The sequence below is a fragment of the Gambusia affinis genome, linkage group LG12 (genome assembly GCF_019740435.1).
Source record: "Gambusia affinis linkage group LG12, SWU_Gaff_1.0, whole genome shotgun sequence".
Taxonomy (NCBI): Eukaryota; Metazoa; Chordata; class Actinopteri; order Cyprinodontiformes; family Poeciliidae; genus Gambusia; species Gambusia affinis.
The window spans coordinates 2699521-2721643 of NC_057879.1; the positions used below are offsets into that span (position 1 = coordinate 2699521).

Consider the following 22123-nt stretch of genomic DNA (forward strand, 5'->3'; position numbering starts at 1 on the left):
AACATTTGTGTTGTTCTAAATAATAATAATAATAAAAAAAAAACAGGAAAACTAACTGCTGACTTTTTCTGATAATTTCTGTTATGAATAAATAAAGAAAACGTAGGAAAATGACAGCATTTTATTGAGATTGTGACGTGGAGGTGATATTGACGGGTTGACATTCTGTGGAGTTGAGTGTTCTTCAGCGGAGGAGATCCGTAACCATGGAGTGATTTCATTCAAACGGGCAGGCTCCCTGAAACAACAGCAACAGTTTCAGTTGTTAGATTTTAGACTTGATCCAGTAATGATGACATGAACATCATTATGCGTCTGTGATCCACAGAGGACCCTTCAAACGAGCTGCTGAGTTTCATCACAGCTGAATAAACTGAAACATACTTCCGACTTATTCTTTTATCCCGTAAAACGTTTTTGTTCCCACACTTTGCAATGTTATGGCTAAGGAGATCTACTGTATAGTATTAAAGACTTATAAATTAAGAAGTTTCTTATTTTTATTCCAGGGTAAAAATAAAATGACACAATTTTTCAGATTGTGTGTGTGTGTATCATGGGGAGGGATGCTCTGTGAGGCAGAAGCCTGGAAACTTCAGCTCTGAGGAGGAGCTGTGCCTTGAAGGCGGAGCTATGCCCACCTAGGCATTTTACACAGCTGAATGGTTGCCATGAAGATTTCTCAAACGTATGAAAGAATCAAGGCAACACTCCATGTATTTTTTTTTTGATGAGGAAATAGTAATAATGTAACATAAGGTAAAACTCAAAAATCGATTTCACATAAATTTTTTTAAATATTTTCAATTCTGCCCCTTTAATAAGCTAAATACCCTTAGGAAGAGTTCAAACTGCGGCTGCAGCTTCTTGAGCATGGCTTCTGCTTTGCTGAGGCAGGAATGTCTCTGCTGAGCTTCAAACCCCTGATGGGAAACAAAATAATCAGCCAGTGGAAAACCTTTGGAGACGTTGTGACCAGCTGGTGTCGCTGGGTGCGTCGGCAGAGGCTGGTCAGTCGGCAGCCTCACCTTGGTGTTGGTCAGGTGTTCCAGCGAGGAGACGTGGGCCTGCACTTCAGCTGCCGATGTGGACACGTGGACCTTACAGGCCGCACAGTGAAGCATTTCCACCTTGGTCATGTGGTGGTTCTCCTGCAGACCTGGGGGACGCCGACAACCACAACCAGCTGGAGTGAGAGCGGGCCGGCCGGCTCTCATTCCTGACAGCAGTAACGTGTTTACCTGGAAGCGCGTCTTCTTCCACCGCTCGGCTACAGTGCTGGCTTTTATACACCATGACTTCCTATTGGGAGAAAAATACCTCCAACTAATCAGTTTTTATTTTTATTTAAGACGGATACTTTGAAACCAGGGTTATCCAACATGAGGTTATGTGTATTTGCGCTGGATGTTCTCTCGCCTGTAGAAAGGCTATTGCCATATCGTCGTAGCTGCTGCTGCGCTGGATGTGCTCCAGAGTGTCCCAGTGGGTGCGGCTGTCCAGATGTTCCTCCAGCTCCTGAGCGTTGGACAGCTCTACGTCACAGAGGTCACAGGTGATGGGACACCTAGAACACATGTTAAACCAGCTGGGTATCCCCAACACAGTCCCTCACAGACATTCAGGCAAAGTCAGCAAATCCCCTCATTTTGCTTTTTATTTTGGCACTAATGCGTAATTGTAAGTTTATTGAAAATTTTCCGCAACAAAAATTAATTAATTAATTAAAAAAAATAATAATAAATCAGACCCATTGGGATTTAACTCCAGAGATGGGTCCACTGGACCCAGCAAGCTTTTGTGCGGGGTGGGGGGAGGGGGGTCAGAGTGACGACGTTTGTTCTGCGAGTGTGGTTTCGGGAACTGATGGTCTGAAGGGAAAACCTCCCGCCTCATTACTGGGACATTTGCCGTGCTCCTCCTGAGCATTCAGGGTGAAATGATTCTAATCCCACTTGCAGGTAGCAGGATTTCTCACTTCTACTCCACTGCCGCCTCCGTCTTACTTCATGTCAAGCTATAGTCTGAGATTAATATGGAAAGTAACAAAAATTGAGCTATTTAGTGCAATGAATTAAGCTAACTTCAGTTGTTTTTGTTTTTTTTTTAAAGCTGTATATATTAACAAAATTTCACTTTGTTATTTAGTACCTTGAAATTGGGCGTCTGTCTCTTTAAAAACTCCTGCTCTTTCTGAAGCTCTGCCTTCAGGAGGTCATCACAACATGTCTCCTCTGTAAAACCTTTAACAACGTTTTAACGAGCGTTGCACTGGAAAGTACCTTTGTATAATGAGCCCAGCAGGTGTTTGCTAATGGCTGCTGGCTAATCTGAAGGAGCCAAGTGTGGGAGTCATGGGGGAGGGCATGAAGCTTGGAAACTGCAGCTCAGAGAGGAGCTGCGACTGGAAGGCGGAGCTAGGTCCACCCAGGCATTTTGCGCAGCTGAATGGTTACCATGGAGATTAAAGACTTCTCAAACAGTTATGAAAAGTATGTCTTTGATTAGGAATTAAACATAATATGATGTAAAACTCAAAAAAAGTCAATTTTACATGATATTGTCCCTTTAAAGAATAAAAATCTGTTATTTTTTTCCTCATCTTTTTTCTTTGTAGGTTTTGGAATGAGGGGGGGTCCATCGATGTGCAAAACTGACCTGCAACCTGCAAACGAACAGGACACTTCATTTGTGAAAAGAAAAAGATCTGGACCACTGAGCTCCTTCAACTCCAATATGACAGGCCAGGGGTCTGCAACAACAAATGGCTCTTTGGACCTACCATAAAGATCTAGTTGTTTTTTTTGTCATGGATGCACAACAGAAATCAAAATTTTCAGATCTATTTTTTGTCTTTAGATGGAAAACGCTTTAAAAAGAACACTAATTTCCACTAATAACGTCTCAGAAAAAAAAAAAAAGCATAATTTCTCTTTTCTATTTTACAAAGTTTTGCATTTTTCTTTCTTTCCCAACATAAAAAATAGAAATAAGACAGAAACTGTTTAAAAATGACAACAACATTCTTATAGTAGATATTTACCATTTGTTCCAACAGATCCTGGTTAAAGGCAAACCTTTTGTAGATCCAACACAAGATATTCCAATCAGATGAACGGAGGTTTTGTGGTGGGTTTTTTTTTTTTGGGAAATTTCGTGGTTTGGGTAGTTTTAGAGCAAACAGCTTCAACGATGACATGAACATGCCTGGTGCTTACTTGTTCAGTTTAGTATTTTCCCCTTTAGTCCTGGTGAGTTTCGGAGGAGGCGCTTCTTGGTCCAGTCCTGTTCCGACGCACCGCAAACACAAACAGTCGTTACGAGCGTTAACATTTTTTCATCAAGGATGCAATTAATTATTTTAGTAGTTATTCAATTACTGTGAGTCAGGTAAAAAATAAAAATAAAAAATGAACACATTCGGATGACTTTCATCAAACAATGCAAACAATTCATTTATTTTCATGAATAGGAAAATCAACACATTTTTGTCTAAAATGCAACAACAGCATATTTTTTAGTGAACTGTTACTCATTATGCGTCTGCAGCTAAATAAATCCTATAAAGTGATTCATCTTGGATCAACTGATAATTGGATATCAATAGGCGCTTAATCAAAGATGTTTTCTTTAGGCTGAAACTCCAGCACTTGCAGAGTGAGATTTTTTTATTTTATTTTTATTTTTTTTATCTAAAATGCAAATTGTAAACATTTTTCTACCTAAGCTGAATTACTGATCTGTGTTGTTCTTTGAGCAAATGGCCTTTTTTGAGTCCGTAGCCATCGATTCGTTGCCAAAACTAGCTGACGACCATTTCAATAATCGATTCAAATCATGCCGGCTTCATTTTTCACAGAATTAGTTTTGGATTCATGCGCAAAGAGCTAACGCGTTCACCTCTTTCGACGTATCCCAGCTGTTGATGCTCCCGCTTTAACCGAGGTGGAGACACCCTGAGGGGGGCGGCCATCTCCACAGAGAGAAAAGACCAACGTGTTATTACAGCAGGAAACACACACTTTATAGGAGAAGAGTAAATGTTTACATTTAAAGAAAGACCAAAGCACACAGAAAAAAAAAATTGTTATAAAAAAAAAACATGCTCTGAAACTTTGAGAAAACGTTAAGCGCTACCTCTCTTGGATAATCAGGAAGAGGTTTCCTCTCCCCTCCATTGGTCCTCAGTCCCCTGAAGGATTCTGGGATAGCCTGGGAGGAAGAGCCATGACTCAGTCTGTCAGGACTGTGGATTCTTGCCTCCAAGTGTCCAGTTGGGAATTCATAACCCGGACGGTCCAGAACATGCCCTGGATTCAGATCTTGGCTGTCTGTGGGTCTGGATGTCTGTGGAACCGTCCGTCTTTCAAGCGGACGGCTCGCCGCCGCTGCCGTCGACGACTCCCAGCGCCTGGCGTCTCTATCTGGAGACGGGCGCTTGCATCTTTGGCTGCTGTTCTGAACAGCAGGGGGCAGCTGTGACATCTCAGCCTCAGAGTCTGATGACAGAGGGTCGTTGGGGTCATAAAGCTCAGTCCTACGAGTGACATGAGGAGAAACTGTGAGAGTAGCTTCTAGGAGAAACCCAATTTTAACCACCGGGCGAATGGAAAAAGGCTTCAGCGACAGAAACAAAATGGATGATCCGATGCAACGATTGAGGCACAGAAGACTCACCTTGGAAAACATCCAACACAATTTGAACGAGTTTTCCTGTTTTCCTCACCTCGTTTCAGAACCTGGACTTTTGTCCTCAGATTTCTCATTCTGTTTATCGATCGGCTGGAAGGAGGATTTCCATTTGTCAACAGAAGCATCTGCTGAAAAAAGCAAAACAAAGCTTAAAAAAGCTATTCTATAAAAACTGTCATGCATCACTTCTTTTCTAGTCCTGCTGTAAAGCTAACAGTGACATCGAGGCTGCTCTTCATGCTGCAAATCACCGTCTTCAAAAATATATGAACACTTTTGCATTAAAAAGAAATTAAATGAGTTAGTTGACATTTCACTTTTTATATTTTTAAAAAAAATCATAAGAGGTGTTGCCTTATGGGAAAATGTTTAGTTTTTTTCTCCTTTATGTCTTATTGTTATCCCCCAACCTTATATTTTGAATGGTCTAGGCTGGGTGTCCTAAATCTTTTAAATGTTAAAATTTGTATGCATTTGAATTTACTTTAAAATAATCGAGACAAGTCATGATGATGTTTAGTTTGAAATGTTCCAAAATATTACAAAACATTTTACCATCACATCTTGATGTAAATGAAAGCCATGAGATTTTAATTTAGCCCCAATTGAAACGAAAGTCTCCATCTCTCTCACGGACTGTGGGAGAACCACAGTGCTGGTTCTGTTGGACCTCAGTGCAGCTTTTGACACTGTTGACCATGACATACTACTGAATCGACTGGAGAGTTGGGTCGGACTCTCCGGTCCAGTGCTTAACTGGTTTGAATCGTACATAAAGAACAGGGATTTCTTTGTTTCAATTGGAAACTTCTCATCAAAGAGGTCAAAGGTCATATGTGGGGTACCCCAAGGTTCAATCCTAGGACCCCTCTTATTCAATATCTATATGCTCTCACTAGCTCAGGTTATAACAGGAAATAATATCAGCTACCATAACTATGCAGATGACACACAGCTCTACATTACGATGTCACCAGGAGACTCAGAACCCATCCAATCACTGAACAGATGCTTAGAACAGATAAATGTATGGATGTGCCAAAACTTTCTCCAGCTGAACAAAAACAAAACTGAAGTTATTATTTTTGGATCTAAAGAGGAACGATCTAGAGTCAGTGCACAGCTTCAGTTATTACAACTAAAAACCAGTGATCAGGCCCGAAACCTGGGAGTAGTGAAGGACTCTGACCTGAACATTCAGAGCCACGTAAAGACAGTCACAAAGACGGCCTTCTATCACCTGAAGAACATTTCCAGGATTAAAGGACTAATGTCTCAGGCAGATCTAGAGAAACTCATCCATGCGTTTATCTTCAGTCGTATTGATTATTGTAACGGCGTCTTCACAGGTCTGTCCAACAAATCAATCAAACAGCTGCAGCTGATCCAGAATGCTGCTGCTCGTGTTCTCACTAAAACCAGGAAGATAGAGCACATAACACCAGTTTTAAAGTCCCTCCACTGGCTCCCTGTAGCTCAAAGAATAGACTTTAAAATACTGTTGTTAGTTTATAAATCACTGAATGGTTTAGCACCACAATACATTAAAGATCTGCTGTAATTGTATCAACCTTCCAGACCTCTCAGGTCTTCTGGTTCTGGTCTGCTCTGCATCCCCAGAACCAGAACCAAACAAGGAGAAGCGGCATTTAGCATCTATGCACCAAAAATCTGGAACAAACTTCCAGAAAACTGTAAAACAGCTGAAACACTGACTTCCTTTAAATCTCAACTAAAAACCCACTTGTTTAGAGTTGTATTCAAAACGTAATCAATTGCAAATTTATTGACGGAATCTGACTATGTTGTGTTTTTATTGTTGATTCTATGTTGCATTGTATTTTTGTGTTTGATTTGATGTAAAGCACTTTGAAATGCCTTGCTGCTGAAATGTGCTATACAAATAAAGTTTGATTTGATTTGATTTGATAACTCTTGAACTGCAGTCTGGGGCCACATAAAATCAACTCAGGGGCCGTAAATTGCTCACTGCGCTGACTTAAGGTCTGACATTTGTCAGCTTTTGCCCATGTAATATATTCTGCAATTTGAAAACCTACATGCACAAAAAAAATCCTTATATATTTTGTTTTTCATTTTTACTTTGTATATATAAACAGCCATAGAAGGACCGGCAGCCCGAGGAGGTATCAGCTTTTTGAAGGACTGTTCTGTTACTTGATGGAATAATTAGTTGAGGAATGACCGGAGAGAGTCTGAATGTGCCAAGTATTATCTTCACCTTTCTGGGGCTGGGGCTGGGAAGCCATGTCCGGTGTCGCTGAAATTCGCTTCATAGCTTCTATAAAATGCTGGGGGACTCTAGAAAAGGACAGTAAACACATAAGACTGAGCCTTAGGGTGCTAGGCAGAAATAACCTAACAGAAATAGAGACGGAAGCTAAGCTAGCGCCGCTAGTTTTAATTTAGCTCTACAGCAAAACAAAAGAAGAAAAAACTATTAACGAGAACCGTTTAATCTGAGCATTACAACAAGCACCCAGCATGAATAACAAGTAAAAGTATTCTTTTTCTGGGGGTTGGAGGGAAAAGGCCAATGTTTACAAGAAAAGAAAGCTCGCAGCCATTAGCCCGTTAGCTAAACAAATCCTAGAAGACTGATCAGAGCTAGTAGTTTGCAAACCTTGGAGCTGGAGCCGGTTTGAACCCCAACGCTGGTGGTGGAAGTCTAACTACGGGTTCAAATGGATTTTTGTGCACGCGTCTCATTATTCCTGTAAAAGGAAATCGCCGGTGTGTTGTATCAGAAAAGGGTGTCTATGAAATAAGTCTCGCTCGCTAACAAACTGCTGCTTTACCGCATAGTCACCGACAGGTGGCTGCAAAACCCAATACAACAAGCTTGATTCTGCGCCGTGCAAATCATAACCCAGACAATCTGTGCCAGTGGTTGTGGAGTGACCTCAGACTGAACGCCAAGAGATATTTCTAAAACAAACCCAACCACAAGAAGAATAGAACAGAACTATAAGGTACAACAAACTGTTCCATAAAACAAAAAACCCCCAGCATATTATATATAAAAATGTGACAAAAATATGTAAGAAAGATGTTACCTGTTTACATTTCTAAAAGGGGATAGGTTAGCAATAGTGGTGTTGGGGGAGACAGCAGTCAAAAGAGCCAAAAGGTTCTTTGAATCTGACAAAAGAGACTCATCAGGATACATTCTAATTTATTGACTATATATAAAGTGTGTGGCTTCTCTTAAACTTGTCCTTTATCAAAAATATTAGCGGGGGTGAGAGGGTGTTTAAGTCATTAAATGGATGAGAGAAAGTAATTAAAACTATAGCCATAATTCGTTATTCCAAAGGAAAAGGAAGGGTATAATAATGATGTATTTGAACCTTAAGTTCATATACTGATGAGGATTCTGACTAGCTCTGTAAACAGTTAATTACTTTCATCTGGAAATGTGTACTAAATCCTAACTGGTTCAATTTGGATATGCATTCATCTTTGATTCCAACCTGGGGTGTTTCAGGGGCAGGTGAATAATGACTTCTTTCTCAGAAAGGTCATCTGAAATGTCTGCGTAGGCCACACTGATGCCACTGTTCCACTTTAACAGGACTCACAAGATCCCATACACTGCTGATCCCTTAAAAAAAAAAAAATCTAGATGACCCCTGCACATCTAGAAGTTGCAGGGCAGTGGCCCTCCAGAACTGGAGTTTGACACTTGTGCTCTAAACCTTTTGTGTTGCTGTGGTTTTAAATTCATTCATCTGTTGAAGTAAAAGCTGCAAAAACTTTTTCTTCCTTTATTTATTTTTAAGTTTTTTGTCTAAAGTATCACAATGTTGTCTGCTAATGGCAGAGAAATGACTCGCCATTAGCGATGATTTTATCTGTTGTCATCGGTGGCTACGCTAAGTAGCCCAAGCATTTGTGGCAGGCTCTGGTGTGGGAAGCTAGTTTTAGCATAACACAGAGAAAGGGGGAGGGTGTGAACAGTGTGTAGGATTGACAGCACTAAGACCTTCCTCCTGGCTCCGATTGGTTGTTTGTGACAAGTCTAGTTCTAAAGATAGCTAAGAGTTGGCAGAACAACTTTTTTTTTCACAGATTTGTCTCACAATATTGACAGTTTTAAACAAGTATGTGAAAGAAGAAGAAAAAAAAACAATTTAATTAGCCACAACTGACTTGGAGTTATTACAGCATTCCTTATCTGTGTCACAAGACAAAGGATCAGTGTCAGTTTTCCTTATTTCTCTTTCAGGACTTTTCTTAGAAGGCCCTCTGTACTTCCTGTCCAGTCTGTAGACATCAGGTTCACTCAGGACTGTGCTTTCAGTGTTGCTTAGAAACAGAGTGAAAAATGTTATAGTGGCCTCAGCACCTAGTAAGAAAAATCCCCCAGTACGAGACATTCCGAAGTGAAGTGATACGGCAAAACAAGTTGCTTTTCTTGGCCTCAGGTTTAGCACACCGCTTTTCTCCAACCTTTATCGACAATTTCACTCATCCATGTTATCTTACAATGTAGGGATGAGTTCCACCAGAGTAGATGGTTCTAAACCTGGATAGAATAATTAGGTTATTAGCAAGACTCTGCAGAACTGATCTACACAAGAAGGAGGTAATTAAGTCATTTTATTCCAGTGTTTTGTACGTGTGGCACATCTAAACACTGCAGGACACCTCTGGTTTAGGGACTAAGATAGTTTGCATGCCTATTTCAGTAAAGAGTAAACAGCAATGTCCTATTCTGTCCACAACCCAATGTTGGGTACAACTCAAATGAGGAAGATCAATAATGTTCAGACAATGTTGTAGATTTTCTTTTTATTGCCAAATAAAATTGCAGCATGAGACGACTAACATGATACATGAGCTCTGAAGAACACTTAAAGGGTTACAAAGAGGTACACTTAAAGAATGAAGGCAGACATCATCATCATCAGTAGGTGACTGAGCTAATGGTCATTCTCAATCACAGGCTAAAGTATTAAAACATGATTTAAAAAGTTAGAGCCAACACGTTTCCCTTTTATCAGCTCTCCGTCTACACACACGTCATCAGTAAGCGACATTCTTTTTTTTTTTTTTTACATAATAAAGCTTTTAGGTACAAACCACAGAGGCCTTGGTGTACAATCTCTACAACAGTGAGGTAAAGGTATTTCTCTGGTGCTGAGTTTTACAACTCTAAGGTCGTTCAGTCTGCTACAGAAATGCACATGAAGAAAATATGAGAAACCAGTTAAAAACCACCAAGATAGGAGGGCTTTGATTTTTTCTTTTTGATTATTCTATTTTGGTTTTTTTACTTCTAGAAGAGATTTTAAAATAAAAATGCTCTGCCAAAGCAGATAGATGAGAAAACATTCCATTTCATTTTTGGTCTTTTGCTGTGGAAAAACAAATATAGCAGCAGTTAAGGCAACAAAACAAAAGAGATTCTTCCCCCATGGTTACGATTATACCTGAGCATCTACAAAGACTATTAAAACAAATCTACATTTAATCACTGGAGCAAATGGTTTTGGTTAAAATAGAATAACAAAGTTGCATTTGTGTCTTTGTGGGGGGTTCCCAGTGACTTAAAAGCTATGAACGAAAAAATTAAATGAGAATACCTTGCAAAATTATTTCCACCTTTTGAACTGCTTTACATTCTGCCACGTTATCACCACCAGATTCAGTGTATTCCATTAGGATTTTATGTGATGGACCAACACAAAGTGCATTAAAATGAAACACGATAGAGATACGTTTATCAGAGAATTAAAAAAAAAAAAATCATCAAAAGAATTAACTTCTAGCAATGTTGGAAACCACAAAAAACAGGGATGCACAGATAGGAAAATTTGGGCTTATACCAATACCCGATACCATCTTGTTTCTATAACCAATATTTACCCAATATATTTCCCTGCCCTTTTGACACATGACCCAACATCACATGGAACGCACACACAAACAGCAACAAGAAAAAAACATCAGTTATTAATATCGGCCCAGGTGATGCCAATATTTGGTGCATAATATTCAGTCATGGAGACAAATGGTACAAGTAACAAAAATAAATAAATAAACGAAGTTCTGATCACTGTTGCGCAGTAAAATCACTAGCCGGTGCAGATTTACATTTGTACGGTTCCAGCTGTATGCAGAGAAAACATCAGCACTATTAAATCTACTCCCATTAAAAATACTGCAATAAATTCTCACCAGTTTTAATATTTTTACATCCAGAGCTGATCTTCCTAAATTATAGTACACGCATGATGATACAAAACAGTGCATGATTTTCACTATCTTTCATTAAAAGTCTGAAAAGGATGGGATGCATTTGTATTCAGCTCCCTTTACTTTGATTCCCCTAAATAATGTCTAAAGCAACCACCTGCTTTCAGATACCAACTAATTAACAACAATACCTGCAATTTTATTCAAGCATAATTGCAGGAGTTCCGTGAAGACCTCCGAGGTTTAATAGCGAATAAACGGTGTCCTGGAGACCAAAAAAACAGACTGGTCAAGGAGAACGATGACAAATTTAAACAATTCCTACATCAATATCCCAAACTTTAACATCTCACAGAGCTTCAATCAATTCTTCATTTGGAACAGAGCATGGCACGGCCCAACTGCAAACCTACCCAGACATGGATTTCAACCAAAACTGACAGGCCAAGCAAGGAGTCCCAGTCAGTCACACGTTTATTTTGTTGTTAGTAATTAATCTGGAGGAAATCCTGATGGAGATGGAAAACACTCAATCCTGGGGCAGCAAAACAATGACCTTTAACATATTGTGTCAGGACTTGACAATGATGTTCATGTTCTGCATTTAATCCGACATCGGCTCAGTTAATGCCAATGCATTGTGCATCCGTAATAAAAAGCCAACACTTTGTCTCCATGACCATTCATCATGTAAATTGCAAATGTTTACAAACAATTTAAAAATAATATTCTTTTACTAAATACTCATATATTACTCTGTGTTGGTCGATCACTTAACATCTTAATATAAATTAAAGGGGGAAATAAAATCTTAAAAACTTTAAGAATACTTTTACCTGTCATTCCAGTAGCCAACAAAAATGCCTCTTTGAAGTTTTATTAATCAGGGGTGCACCAATTGCAGTTTTCAGGTCAATCGCTGATTACAGATCTTTAAAAAGCTTGACTTGCTGATGACAATCTTGGCCGATACTGATTTTTGTGTCTCATATGTTGTTAAATATAGAGCAAGCTATATTGAGTTGGCAACAGAGAACTGACTATTAACTGCCTGGGGGGCCGGTCTGTCAGTCAAACCTCTCAAGAGGACAGTGGTTGATTTCTAGACCTTTGCCGAGGTAGATAAGATCGACTTCACACGCAAGTGTCGGAGAATCCCCGATCTCCCAAAATTAAGGAAATCAGGGCTGATTTATCGGTGCACCCCTAATGTTAATGTTAGCAACCAATTTTATCCTCTGAAATGATCAAGTAAATGAATTCATTTTTGTAAATGATAAATTTGTTTCCCCGTTTCTGCAAACATTTTCAGAAATGTAGTTATGTCTTTCAGGTGGATCTTGTTTTATTAGCCACTAAAGGAAACATTTGTTTCTCTGCTGATGCTCTCTTTAACTTCCACCGGCAGGGTGTCAAAAAGATGGTCCTCCACGATGAGGCCATTCTTTCGCAGCAGCCGGCAGCTTCCCAACTGGATGGGCAGTCTGTCCAGGCAGTTCCCTCTAAGCTCCAACTGCGTGAGCTGTACCAGTTGACCCACGGTCTCTGGCAGACTGGTGAGCGCGTTTTGACCTAGACAAAGCACCTTCAGCTTGGTGCATCTGAAGAGAGGTTTGGGCAGGGCTTCCAGCTTGTTCGAGTTAATGGCCAGATGCTGGAGGTTGTTGAGGAGGCCCACGTCAGGTGGAAGCACTGTGATGGAGTTGTGGGCCACGTCCAAGTGTCGCAGCTTGGGAAGAGTAAACAAGGCTGAAGGAAGGGACTCCAGTTTATTGTGAGAAAGGTGGAGAGATTCCAGGGACTTGACATGACCAATGGATGCTGGGATGGTGATGATTTTGTTGTGCCAGAGCTTTAGGCACGTCAGCCTCTTGAGATGCTGGAAGCTGATGATCTCTTCTATAGTTCTGATGTTGTTGGACTTCAAGTCGAGTTCCTGCAGGTTGGTCAGGCTAAAGATGGCATGAGGGATCCTTTCCAGTTCACAGTTGTGCAGCTCTAGCTCAACGAGGCTCGTCATTTTCTTCAGACTGTTCAGCACCAGTAGTTTTGTCCCATCGTTGTGCACCACCAGTCGGAGGAGATGCGGGGAGAGCTCAGTGATGTTTGTCGGCATCTTCGTGAGATTGCTCTTCAGGCAAAGAGTCTTCAGATGCCTCAAATCCCTCATGGACTCCAGGCCGATCATTTTGTTGTTTTCTGAGTTCAAGTTCCCCATTAGGTACAGCTCTCTCAGACTCCGCAGCAAGTAGACCCAAGGCGGAATCTCTGCGACATCCGTGAACTTGACGTGCAGGCAGCGCAGGTGATCCCGTAGGAAGGCAAAACCGGTTTGCTCCACTTTGGCCGGACAATGGCACAGATGCAGCTCCTGCATGCTGGTCATCTGAGAAACCTTGGCGGAAAATCTCACCTCGGGAATCAGCTCCAGCTTCAGCACTTCTAGGTCTGTCAGGTCAAACACAGCGTTCGGCAGGCCGGACAGCATGAAGAGGTGCAGCTCCTGCTGGTCGTGTGCATTGCGCGTGACATGCTGCTTTAGTTTTTCAAATGTCCACTCGTGATTGAGGCTGATCTCCCTCAGCTTGTTTTCGCTGACCTCCGACAGGAAGACGCCGAAGCGCTTGGAGTGAAGCTGATCGTACTGGTCGACCATGTGCAGTAGAAACGCAAAGTCGTTCTTGACATCCGGAATGTCACTGAAGCTGCTCTCTTCCCTCACCTTCTCGAAGGAATACTCTTTCAGAGGGCGTCGGAACACCCAAAACAGGGAGTATAGGCATGTCATTCCATAGATTATGATCAACACTATGTAGGTAAAGAGCAGCTTGTTCAGCATGAAAGCCAAGTTGTGTGTACAGTAGAATTTTTTATAGCCTGTTAGCTGTTCTATGTCTGGTTCACAATAATGCTTGAATTCTATTTTAACCAAGGTGGAAGTGTAGGACAGAATCAAAATAAACTTAACAGTTTTGACAGAGGTTTGAGCGACATAAAGCCTGTAAATGAAATCACTGTCTTCCACGTGGGCTCGGAACTTTCGCACCTTCTCAAATAGGGCTTTGGCCTGCTCTCCGTCCTTTTTATCCAGGATGGTCATGCTGCTTGGGACCTCTGCAATGTGTTTATCTACAGAGACCTTGACCCCAAGCATTGGTGTGGATGGGTTGGTGTCAGGACTTTCATCCTTCCCCTCTAAAGACACCTGCTTTGGTCCTGAGGAACTGCCTGTTAACCTCTGTTTGTTCTCCTCAGAGTCCTCACATGCCGTTTCAGACAAAGCTTTTGTTGTCCAAGGCGACTCAAAACACCGCCCCAGAATGGAGACAAAATGATCAATCTTTGAACTTGTCTTGGGGTATTTAAACCAGAAATTGCTACTGACCATGAGAATAATGGTGTGAATAAGTGTAAGATATGGAAAGTACTTGGAAGACCAGGGTAAGGCATCATGGTAACACATTTGGTTGATAAAGACATATTGTTGAAAGTCCAGGTTGGTTTTAACCCCTTTCGGTTCAGGTTGGAGATCTGTTTTTTGTTCTGCTGTTCCGGTCCCATGCGTCATGAGAATACCAGTGACGGCTTTGTTGGACTGCGCTGTAGTGCCCGAAGGGATTGTAGGTGTAACAGGGGCTCCAGTGGGTGTTGCAGAGGATCCTTTTTGGGTGGAGTACAGATTAGCTTCAGTTTCTGAAACCCCACCCGTTTCTTCAGGACAAGGAAGGCAAGCGACTTGGTCCTTGGTGATTTGCATGGTCATTGCAAATATGGCCAACATGAGCATGACCAGGCCCAAGTAGTCCATGAAGACGTCCCACCATGGCTTTAAGATGCGATACGTCGGCTGGATGTCATTCAAGGATGCAACCTCTGTGAGTGTAAACATTACTGCAATGAAAAAAAAAGAAGAGATTATCTTATTTAGCTCATAAAATATCTCCGTTTCTTCATTTAGGTAAAAATGTAACATTTCAGAATCACTGATTCAGACTGAGGGATGTGGATTGTAGTTGAGTTCTTTATTTTACAAACATTTTTTTAAATTGGGGATTTTATCCAAATAGTTAAATCTAAATTAGATATTGAAAAATTGTATAAAGAACTCACAATTTGCCTTTTTTACATTATGCAATTTATCTTTAGCATTGAAATGTGCCTGAATTAGTAAATGCTAACTAAAAACAAGACAACTTAAGAAGTTTACACCCACCTCCTAGGTAACCAAGGCACACAAATCCATCAATCCCAATAATTTGAACGAACAACAACCAGTCCAGGGCTGCCTGGAGTCAAACAGATGCAGCAGATCTAGTATCTTGATTATTTTCTTTCTGAAATGCTTCCTTGCTTTTTCCCCTTTAAAAACATACCAGTGATGGCATGGAATGATTTTTGTTGCCATTAAATGCTGTTAAATACATGGATTAACATTTACCTGAGAACAGGAAGTTTGCAAATCCAAAGAGATCAATGGAATAAAACCACAATGCTCAAGAGAAGAGGTCAAAGAGAAAACAAAGGCTATTTGGACCTGCCATTGATTGTGACAATTGCAGTAACAACTGCCAAATGAAGTAGAAGTAGCTTAAATTACAAACATGGCAAACGTGTAACACTGAGAATGAGTTACGACATGTTTTTACCAACACAAGAACACCATAATTCCCTCAACACTGGTCATAATGTCTCAGTATAAACACATTCTGAAAGCTTAGACCTACACGTCATAACTATTCTTTTAGACACAAAAGAAGGAAGTTATCAAAATAAAATTCAATGAAGGTTTCTGGTAAAAGCAAGCTTAAACTCTGGTCCATTTAACAGCAGAGTGAGAAAAGTGGAATCGCACACTGTTGCTCCTTGCCCTAGCTGCTGGAGTCTTATTTCATCGGAGCAAAACAGGCTGCAAATGAGTAACCGACGGCACAGCTGAATAGGAGTCTGTGCCATAATTGTACTATGGTCTGCTGCACTGAACTTTCACTTCCTGTCACAGAGTTTTTCAGTCCTACTTCACAACGTTTATGTGTTGGGTCACGAATTTGCTGAATCCAGACATGTTACAAAGTCTTACACAAAACCCACACCCTCCACCCCAAACTCTTCTCCTCTGATCTACTCAGCCATTTGGCCAACATGTTTCATTTACCGAATGCCTGATAGTCATCGAGGCATGTTCACTATGCTCACAGTATTTTTATTTTTTTAAGATTAGTTTGTGTGATTTTTTTTTTTTAATGTCAAGTCAAAAATAAATCTCTCTGTAACTTTACGGTCATGTAGCTTTAATTGTATGTCCATATAATTACCGTACCATAACCTTAGCAAGTACAGCATCTTTCAGAGCTAACAGCTTAACATCATGTAGCCTATAAGCTCTTCTGGATGAGTGTCACAAATTAGCATCATTCCTCTGAAGACACATCATAGGCTGATACATATGCCTCCAATACCAAGACTTTAGTTAGAGGTGTTCTAGCACCTCCTAGTGGTCAGACTAGACTGAATATGTGGCTCATGAAAGCAGCACTGGGGTGACAAAAATAAGATTTAGTTGATCATACCAACTAAATCTACCATATCTGAGGTAGACTGGGCAATAAAAACAAATATTCATACCAGCTTACAGATGCATGATGTGAAGAAGATTCTAAAAGTAATTTGGAATTTGGGGTTTGAAGCTTTTTTGACACAGTAGGCAAAAAAGGAATGTGGACAAGTAGCGGTCGTATAAATTTGTAATATAACACATAAATTTGGGGACAGCTAAAGAAACTATCAACTCTGCATGCACTTTCCATGAATAACAAATCAAATATTTTAAATTATAAATAAATAATTTTGAGCAATTATGACAAAATACATGAATACAATATTTTCTCATGATTAAACAGGGAATGCAAACTGACTGGAAAAGCTTGTAAAGTATTTAGCTTTATTTGAAAAAGCAGTGGCTGCTGGAAAGCTCTACCTGCTTAAGCTCAATTTCTAATAAGACTCCTTATTACAAAAAAAGGGACAAAAGCCTCTGGGATTCTGTAGTGTAATAACAATGAAAACAGTGTTTGTTTAAAAAAACAACAACATTTGTTTATTTTCTAATACTGTTTACTTTCCAACACTGTTTTCTTATGCACAAGGGATAAGAGTTCCTGGGACTGCAGCAAAGGGATTTTCCAGTCAACAACACGGGTGATAACAAAGTACTACATGTTCTAAAACATATGTTGTAAATATTTCAAAGACTTGCCTGCGCATAGAAGTATCAATTAAAACAAGAAAGACTGAAGTACTTTTCCTTGAAGTCTTTGTCGCCAATTAAGATTCTGCCTAAATTCATGGTGCAAAACTTAAAAGAACTCCTAGGTAATTTAGTATCTGATTAATAGATTAATGCAATGAAACATAATTAAATATGAGGGACTGTAAGGAGTCCATGCAAGATAGAGGTATATTGTGTATTTTTTGCTCTTCTGTGGCTTCAGAACTGTGGCTGCTGACTCAGTCAAATCCTGAATGAACTGCAGAGATCACTGATGTCAACACCTTGTTTTTTTATTAACTAAGACATGTTGAAACACTTGATGCTTTCCAGACCTGTCCTCCACCACCTGAGAACAGGGGAAATTGGATTTGCCAGCAGGAAAAGTCCTGGCATTACTCTTCCTCCGACCACGTCATCAGGCCTGCATATTGATTGTTAGTATAAACTGGAGCCAGACTGCTAGTTTGTTTCATTCAATTTAAAGACACTGCGGAGTGGTACAGATTTATTCAACCACTCACTATAAAAACAGTGTTGTGTAAAGTTGTGCAGATTTCCCCTACAAGATTTTATTTCAATAAAAAGCTTTTTTAAGAAGCACACCTGTAGAAAAAAATCCAAGTCTGCTTTGTGTGCATTTGAATTAATGTCATCAGAAGAAAAAAAAAAAGAAAAAAAAGACAGATCAGCTAATTCTGCAAGTCAAAAGTGTCAACTACCTTTGAATTAAAGTTGGACGAACCTGATATGTTTGACCCTAGTGTCCCCAAAGCCCTTATTGGACTCAGCCAGAGACAAAGCTGAAGTAAAAGTTAGCAGTTATGATCATGTTTAGAATTTAAACTGGTATTTAAAACTTTTTCTTCTGGTTGGTATGTAGCTTATTTAGTGGGGATGCACTGGTTGCAGTTTTCCCACCGATCACCGACCTTTAAAAAGCTCGACTCGCTAATTCCAATTTTGACCGACACTAATTTTTCTTGTCTAAAAAGTTGCTTAATATAACAACAAAGTTGCTGAGTTTCCAACAATGCGGTGATTATTTTAATTGCACATGTGCAGACATGACCTGGTAGCTGGGTCTGCCTCTTTCTCTCTGACAAGAAGAGCAAAAGGGGACACTAGTTAATTTTCAGACGTTTGTTGAGATAGATAAGATCGGTTGATAAAATAGGTTTCACATAATTAAGCCAAACACCAATATTATAAAATTAATGTCAAGTCATCTATGAACTCCTAATAGTTACAGGATTTTCTAGAACAAGTGGCACTGCCTGCGGTTAAAATTCCTACCAGTTTAGCTTTATCAAATACCTTCCATCTTCGATTGCCAGGTGATGGGATTTCTTTCTAACTTTTGCACTGTGGAGTTGACTGATGGTAATGGTATAGCTTATATTGCAGATGCATGTTGTGGTCAACTGGTGGGATTGAGATCAATAGGAGTATATCTGATAGGCAATCATTTCAGCCACATAAGAACAAGAGCCAAACCAGTCCTGCAAGAAACAACATCTTTATACGAGACCTTTCCAGTCTGCCCTGGAAACCCCTTCACAAACCCCTTGCATGCATTTTATTGTTGCCAAATTTACAACTCAAAAGGCTTTCTTGCAGGTACATAGAGTACAAGTAAATGGATGGGGGAAATAGAGATACACATACTAGGCTTTCCCTGGCTGATATCAATTTTTGGTTTTCTATGATGTTCTCTGACGTAAAGTTATTCTTCCTTGAGGAAGAGAACATTAACATCTTTAAAATATCTCAAACAGAGAGGTTCCCTCTATCTATTTGCCCAGTAGCTGGAAGCAGCAGTGCAAGTTTGTCAACTATATTATTGACTGAACAGATCTGACATGCTTCATGATCAACTTTCAATTCTCATTGTGTCTTAGCAAGTGTCGCATGTGCCTAGAAAAAGGCGGAACAAGCCTTCTTGGTTAACCTTTGAAGAAACAACAAAACTTCAAGGAGCAAAACTGTAGCTCCCACGTGACAGTAGCGGGACAGCAAGTCAAGTTCAGAGACAAACTAACTTCTAAGATGGCCACCGGCGAATGTATGCTGCTGGACATCACGAGACATTTTCTACATATCCTTTTAATATCCTAAAAGAAAATTTTATTGTTTTATTCCCATGCTCTGTTGATAGAAAAACTTGACCTTTCCAGCCAGTTTTTGAACGCCGCAGTTTTTACCCCTCACTCTGCCTCAGAAGGTCAGGTAACCTGATGAGACATGTTAAAGTGAAGCGTCACTGTGTATTTTGGGCCTTAATAAATCGGTTATGTCACTGAAACATACTTTATTTTAGTTTATATGTTTTTGTAGAGAAAATATACTTACTGCCAACGTTATCTCAGTCCAACCGTTTCTTCCTCACTCTGCATGCCACTTTTTCAGCCGCTCCTCAGGTGCGTGGTTGACCTAATTTCTAAGCGCCGTTAATAAGAGCGTTCGCGGAGGCAATGACGCCGCTTAGAGAAGCAGAGTCCTGGAGAAGGTTTGTTCGTGACAGTGGTATTTGCCGCCTGCTAGTCCTCATGCCTAGGCGTACAGTGAGCTTTTTGTCGGTGTATTAGATAATATGCCCGCCCGAGCAATGTGTTTCTCAGACGAAATCCGATCCAATATGGAGCCGCGCTCAGCGCTGTTTGTGGGTTTAACGGGTCTTTCCTATTGGTCGGCTAGATAAGAGCAAGTTCCAGTAGTCGCCGCCTACTAGTTATCAAATGCTGCGTTTACTGACCATTGGGAGGGGTGGGGGGCAAAAAGAGACAATTTCTGAACAATCATTGTAACGCAACAAATCTCTGTGCCATTTGTAAGTTATTTGCTAATAAATTAAAAAATAAAACTGTTGGAGCTTGAAGGAGCACGATTTATAATCAAAATTTTACATGTGGGAAAATTAAAACAACTTAAATTAAATTTCCAAACATATAAAGGCATAACTGAGAGGATCCAAAACCTGCTTTAGGAAATTCGGGAAGCAGCCTATACCAGACCATGGAACCATGGGTAAAAAAAGTGTTTTGAACACAATGTAACGAACAGCGCTTTTTATTCTTCGAGGAACAAAATTGTAAGAAGTTTAATAATTTTTCTGGCAAGTGTGCGAAAAAAAACTAACCTCCCAGGAAGTTCACAAAGTAGATGAACCGAGAAACAGATTCAATATAAATTGAGGTCTTCTCTATCTGTATATCTCCCTTTCCCTTTTAGGACATGAACGCAGCATCATATTTCCTCCTCTTGTGAGACTTTTGCTCAAAATTTCCTAACTCAGAAATAACAGACTGTGTTAAGTTGTATATTCTTTCTGTCTTTTATTATTATTTTTTTTTTTGTTTACTGCAGCATAACTTCCAGTTCTTTCTGGTTTTGGTTGATCATGCACTGGGCGGAGGAAGTGTCTTCTCAGTTGCAAGCCAAACAGGTTTCAACCGGTACCGGGCTGCTGCCTGCTGCCAGTCTTGCTTTCTCTTACTCTGCCCCTGTAGGCTGCAGAGAAGGGGAAGAAAAGAATGACGAAAGAAGGAAAGACAAGTAGAAGATAGACTCAGCATGTAGAGATCACACGCTGAGGTGGTTTATGAGCCTTTGGGGTGAATAGCTAACTAGACAAAGCAGATGCAGTATTCTGCATACAATGATATTTGCATACAATTTGTATGAAAAAAAGACTCCTACTATCTGACATTCAATCAATTAAACCTTTCCTGTTTTAGCTCCAGAAGGATTACCAATGTTGTTTCTTTTTGCTCAGAATGAGAGCTAATTTAATAGTACAATTTTAAATTTACATCCGAATTGATCACATTTCCTTAGTTTTTGGAGAACTCCATGTTAAACTGAAACCTTTGGCTTATCCTCCACAAGTTTCTAACAAGTTTCCTGGAATTTTGTCCCTTTCTTCTTGACAGAACTGTTGTTACTGAGTCAATGTTGTGGGCCTCTTTGCTCACACCCTGTTTTAGCCCTACCCACAGTTTCTGTGGAGTTGAGATAAGGACGTTGTGTTGGCCACCACAAAACACATTGAATTGGGCTTTAGCAACTTTGTAACAAATTTTGCAGTATGCTTTCGATCATTGTCGATTCGAAAGGTCCGTTTAACTTTGCGGCTCACGTCTCAAGATGTCAACAGAGTATTTTGACACAACAGTATTTCCTATTGATACCATCCATTGGGTGAAATACCCGCCTGCAGCAAAACTGTTGTACAAAAAAAACACCATTCCCCCGTTCTTCACTGTTGAGGTGTTGCTCTCAGGCTTGCAGTCTTTTGCCATTTTCTTCCAAAGGGAATGATGTTTATTATGGCCAAACATTTCCACATGTCTCCATAAATTAAGCGATTTGTCCCTAAGTCCATTTAAGTAAGGTAACATGGACTTTTTGTCTGTGTGTGTGTGTGTGCGTGTGTGTGCGTGTGTGTGTGTGTGTGGATTTGCTCTGGTGTACACATTTCACACCACACACATTGATGGGACCTATCTCCTTCCTGCAAGCATCAAAGAAACTTCTGCAGTTGGGCCCAGTGTTTCCTCAGGATTAAGTGTCACTTTCTTCTCAGAAGTGAAATGGCATCAAACCAAAACATGTAAATTCCAGAAATGTGTCTAAGCTTTACATTTTTCCTCACATCGTCTCACTGATCCTTCAACAACATCTTTTACATAATCTTAATTTGGTTAATGGTTTGCACCTGAAGTGTACCAGCAATGCTGCACACTGATTGCTTAAAGAATAAAAACAGCACAAAAGCTGAGAAACCTGTTTCATTGCCGAATATTTTAATCTTAGCGTTATTTTGGTTCTGAGATGGAGCAGCGGCCTGTCCAGAGTGCACTTTGTCTCTTACCTAATGACCTCTGGAGGTACCAGTACCACTACCACCATGGTTTTCCCTGACATGAACATATAAAATACTGT

The 22123-nt window shown here is 40.2% G+C and overlaps 2 protein-coding genes across 6 annotated transcripts; both read right to left on the minus strand.

Moving 5' to 3' along the window:
- Positions 1 to 103: 103 nt before the first annotated feature.
- On the minus strand, positions 104 to 7563 carry LOC122840559. 4 transcript variants are annotated; one of them, XM_044133064.1, is made up of 11 exons: positions 7337 to 7563; positions 6935 to 7014; positions 4727 to 4817; positions 4138 to 4537; positions 3901 to 3973; positions 3219 to 3285; positions 1420 to 1567; positions 1242 to 1302; positions 1029 to 1159; positions 834 to 923; positions 104 to 238 (listed from the first exon to the last, which is right to left on the minus strand). In XM_044133064.1, exons 1-11 carry the CDS (start codon positions 7420 to 7422, stop codon positions 218 to 220), a joined length of 1248 nt encoding a protein of 415 aa, XP_043988999.1. In that variant the 5' UTR covers positions 7423 to 7563; the 3' UTR covers positions 104 to 217. The 4 variants fall into 4 exon arrangements, with proteins under 4 accessions (XP_043988999.1, XP_043988998.1, XP_043988997.1 ...); XM_044133063.1 differs by having other exon boundaries at positions 4727 to 4820; XM_044133062.1 differs by having other exon boundaries at positions 6929 to 7014.
- Positions 7564 to 9492: 1929 nt separating this feature from the next.
- lrrc8da (leucine rich repeat containing 8 VRAC subunit Da) lies at positions 9493 to 19855 on the minus strand. Of its 2 annotated transcripts, XM_044133066.1 has the most exons (3): positions 19532 to 19855; positions 19349 to 19413; positions 9493 to 14805 (listed from the first exon to the last, which is right to left on the minus strand). In XM_044133066.1, exon 3 carries the CDS (start codon positions 14801 to 14803, stop codon positions 12263 to 12265), a length of 2541 nt encoding a protein of 846 aa, XP_043989001.1. In that variant the 5' UTR covers positions 14804 to 14805; positions 19349 to 19413; positions 19532 to 19855; the 3' UTR covers positions 9493 to 12262. The 2 variants fall into 2 exon arrangements, with proteins under 2 accessions (XP_043989001.1, XP_043989000.1); XM_044133065.1 differs by lacking the exon at positions 19349 to 19413.
- Positions 19856 to 22123: the final 2268 nt, after the last annotated feature.

What these genes read in the sequence shown, in the direction of transcription:
- LOC122840559 (XM_044133061.1), bottom strand. Translation starts at nt 7,422, where the DNA reads ATGAGACGCGTGCACAAAAATCCATTTGAACCCGTAGTTAGACTTCCA. An exon ending in CCAGCCCCAGAAAGGTGAAG is followed by an intron (nt 4,821 to 6,928) that starts ATAATACTTGGC and finishes TGCTTTTTTCAG; the next exon opens with CAGATGCTTCTGTTGACAAA. An exon ending in TGGCAATAGCCTTTCTACAG is followed by an intron (nt 1,303 to 1,419) that starts GCGAGAGAACAT and finishes TTCTCCCAATAG; the next exon opens with GAAGTCATGGTGTATAAAAG.
- lrrc8da (XM_044133065.1), bottom strand. Translation starts at nt 14,803, where the DNA reads ATGTTTACACTCACAGAGGTTGCATCCTTGAATGACATCCAGCCGACG.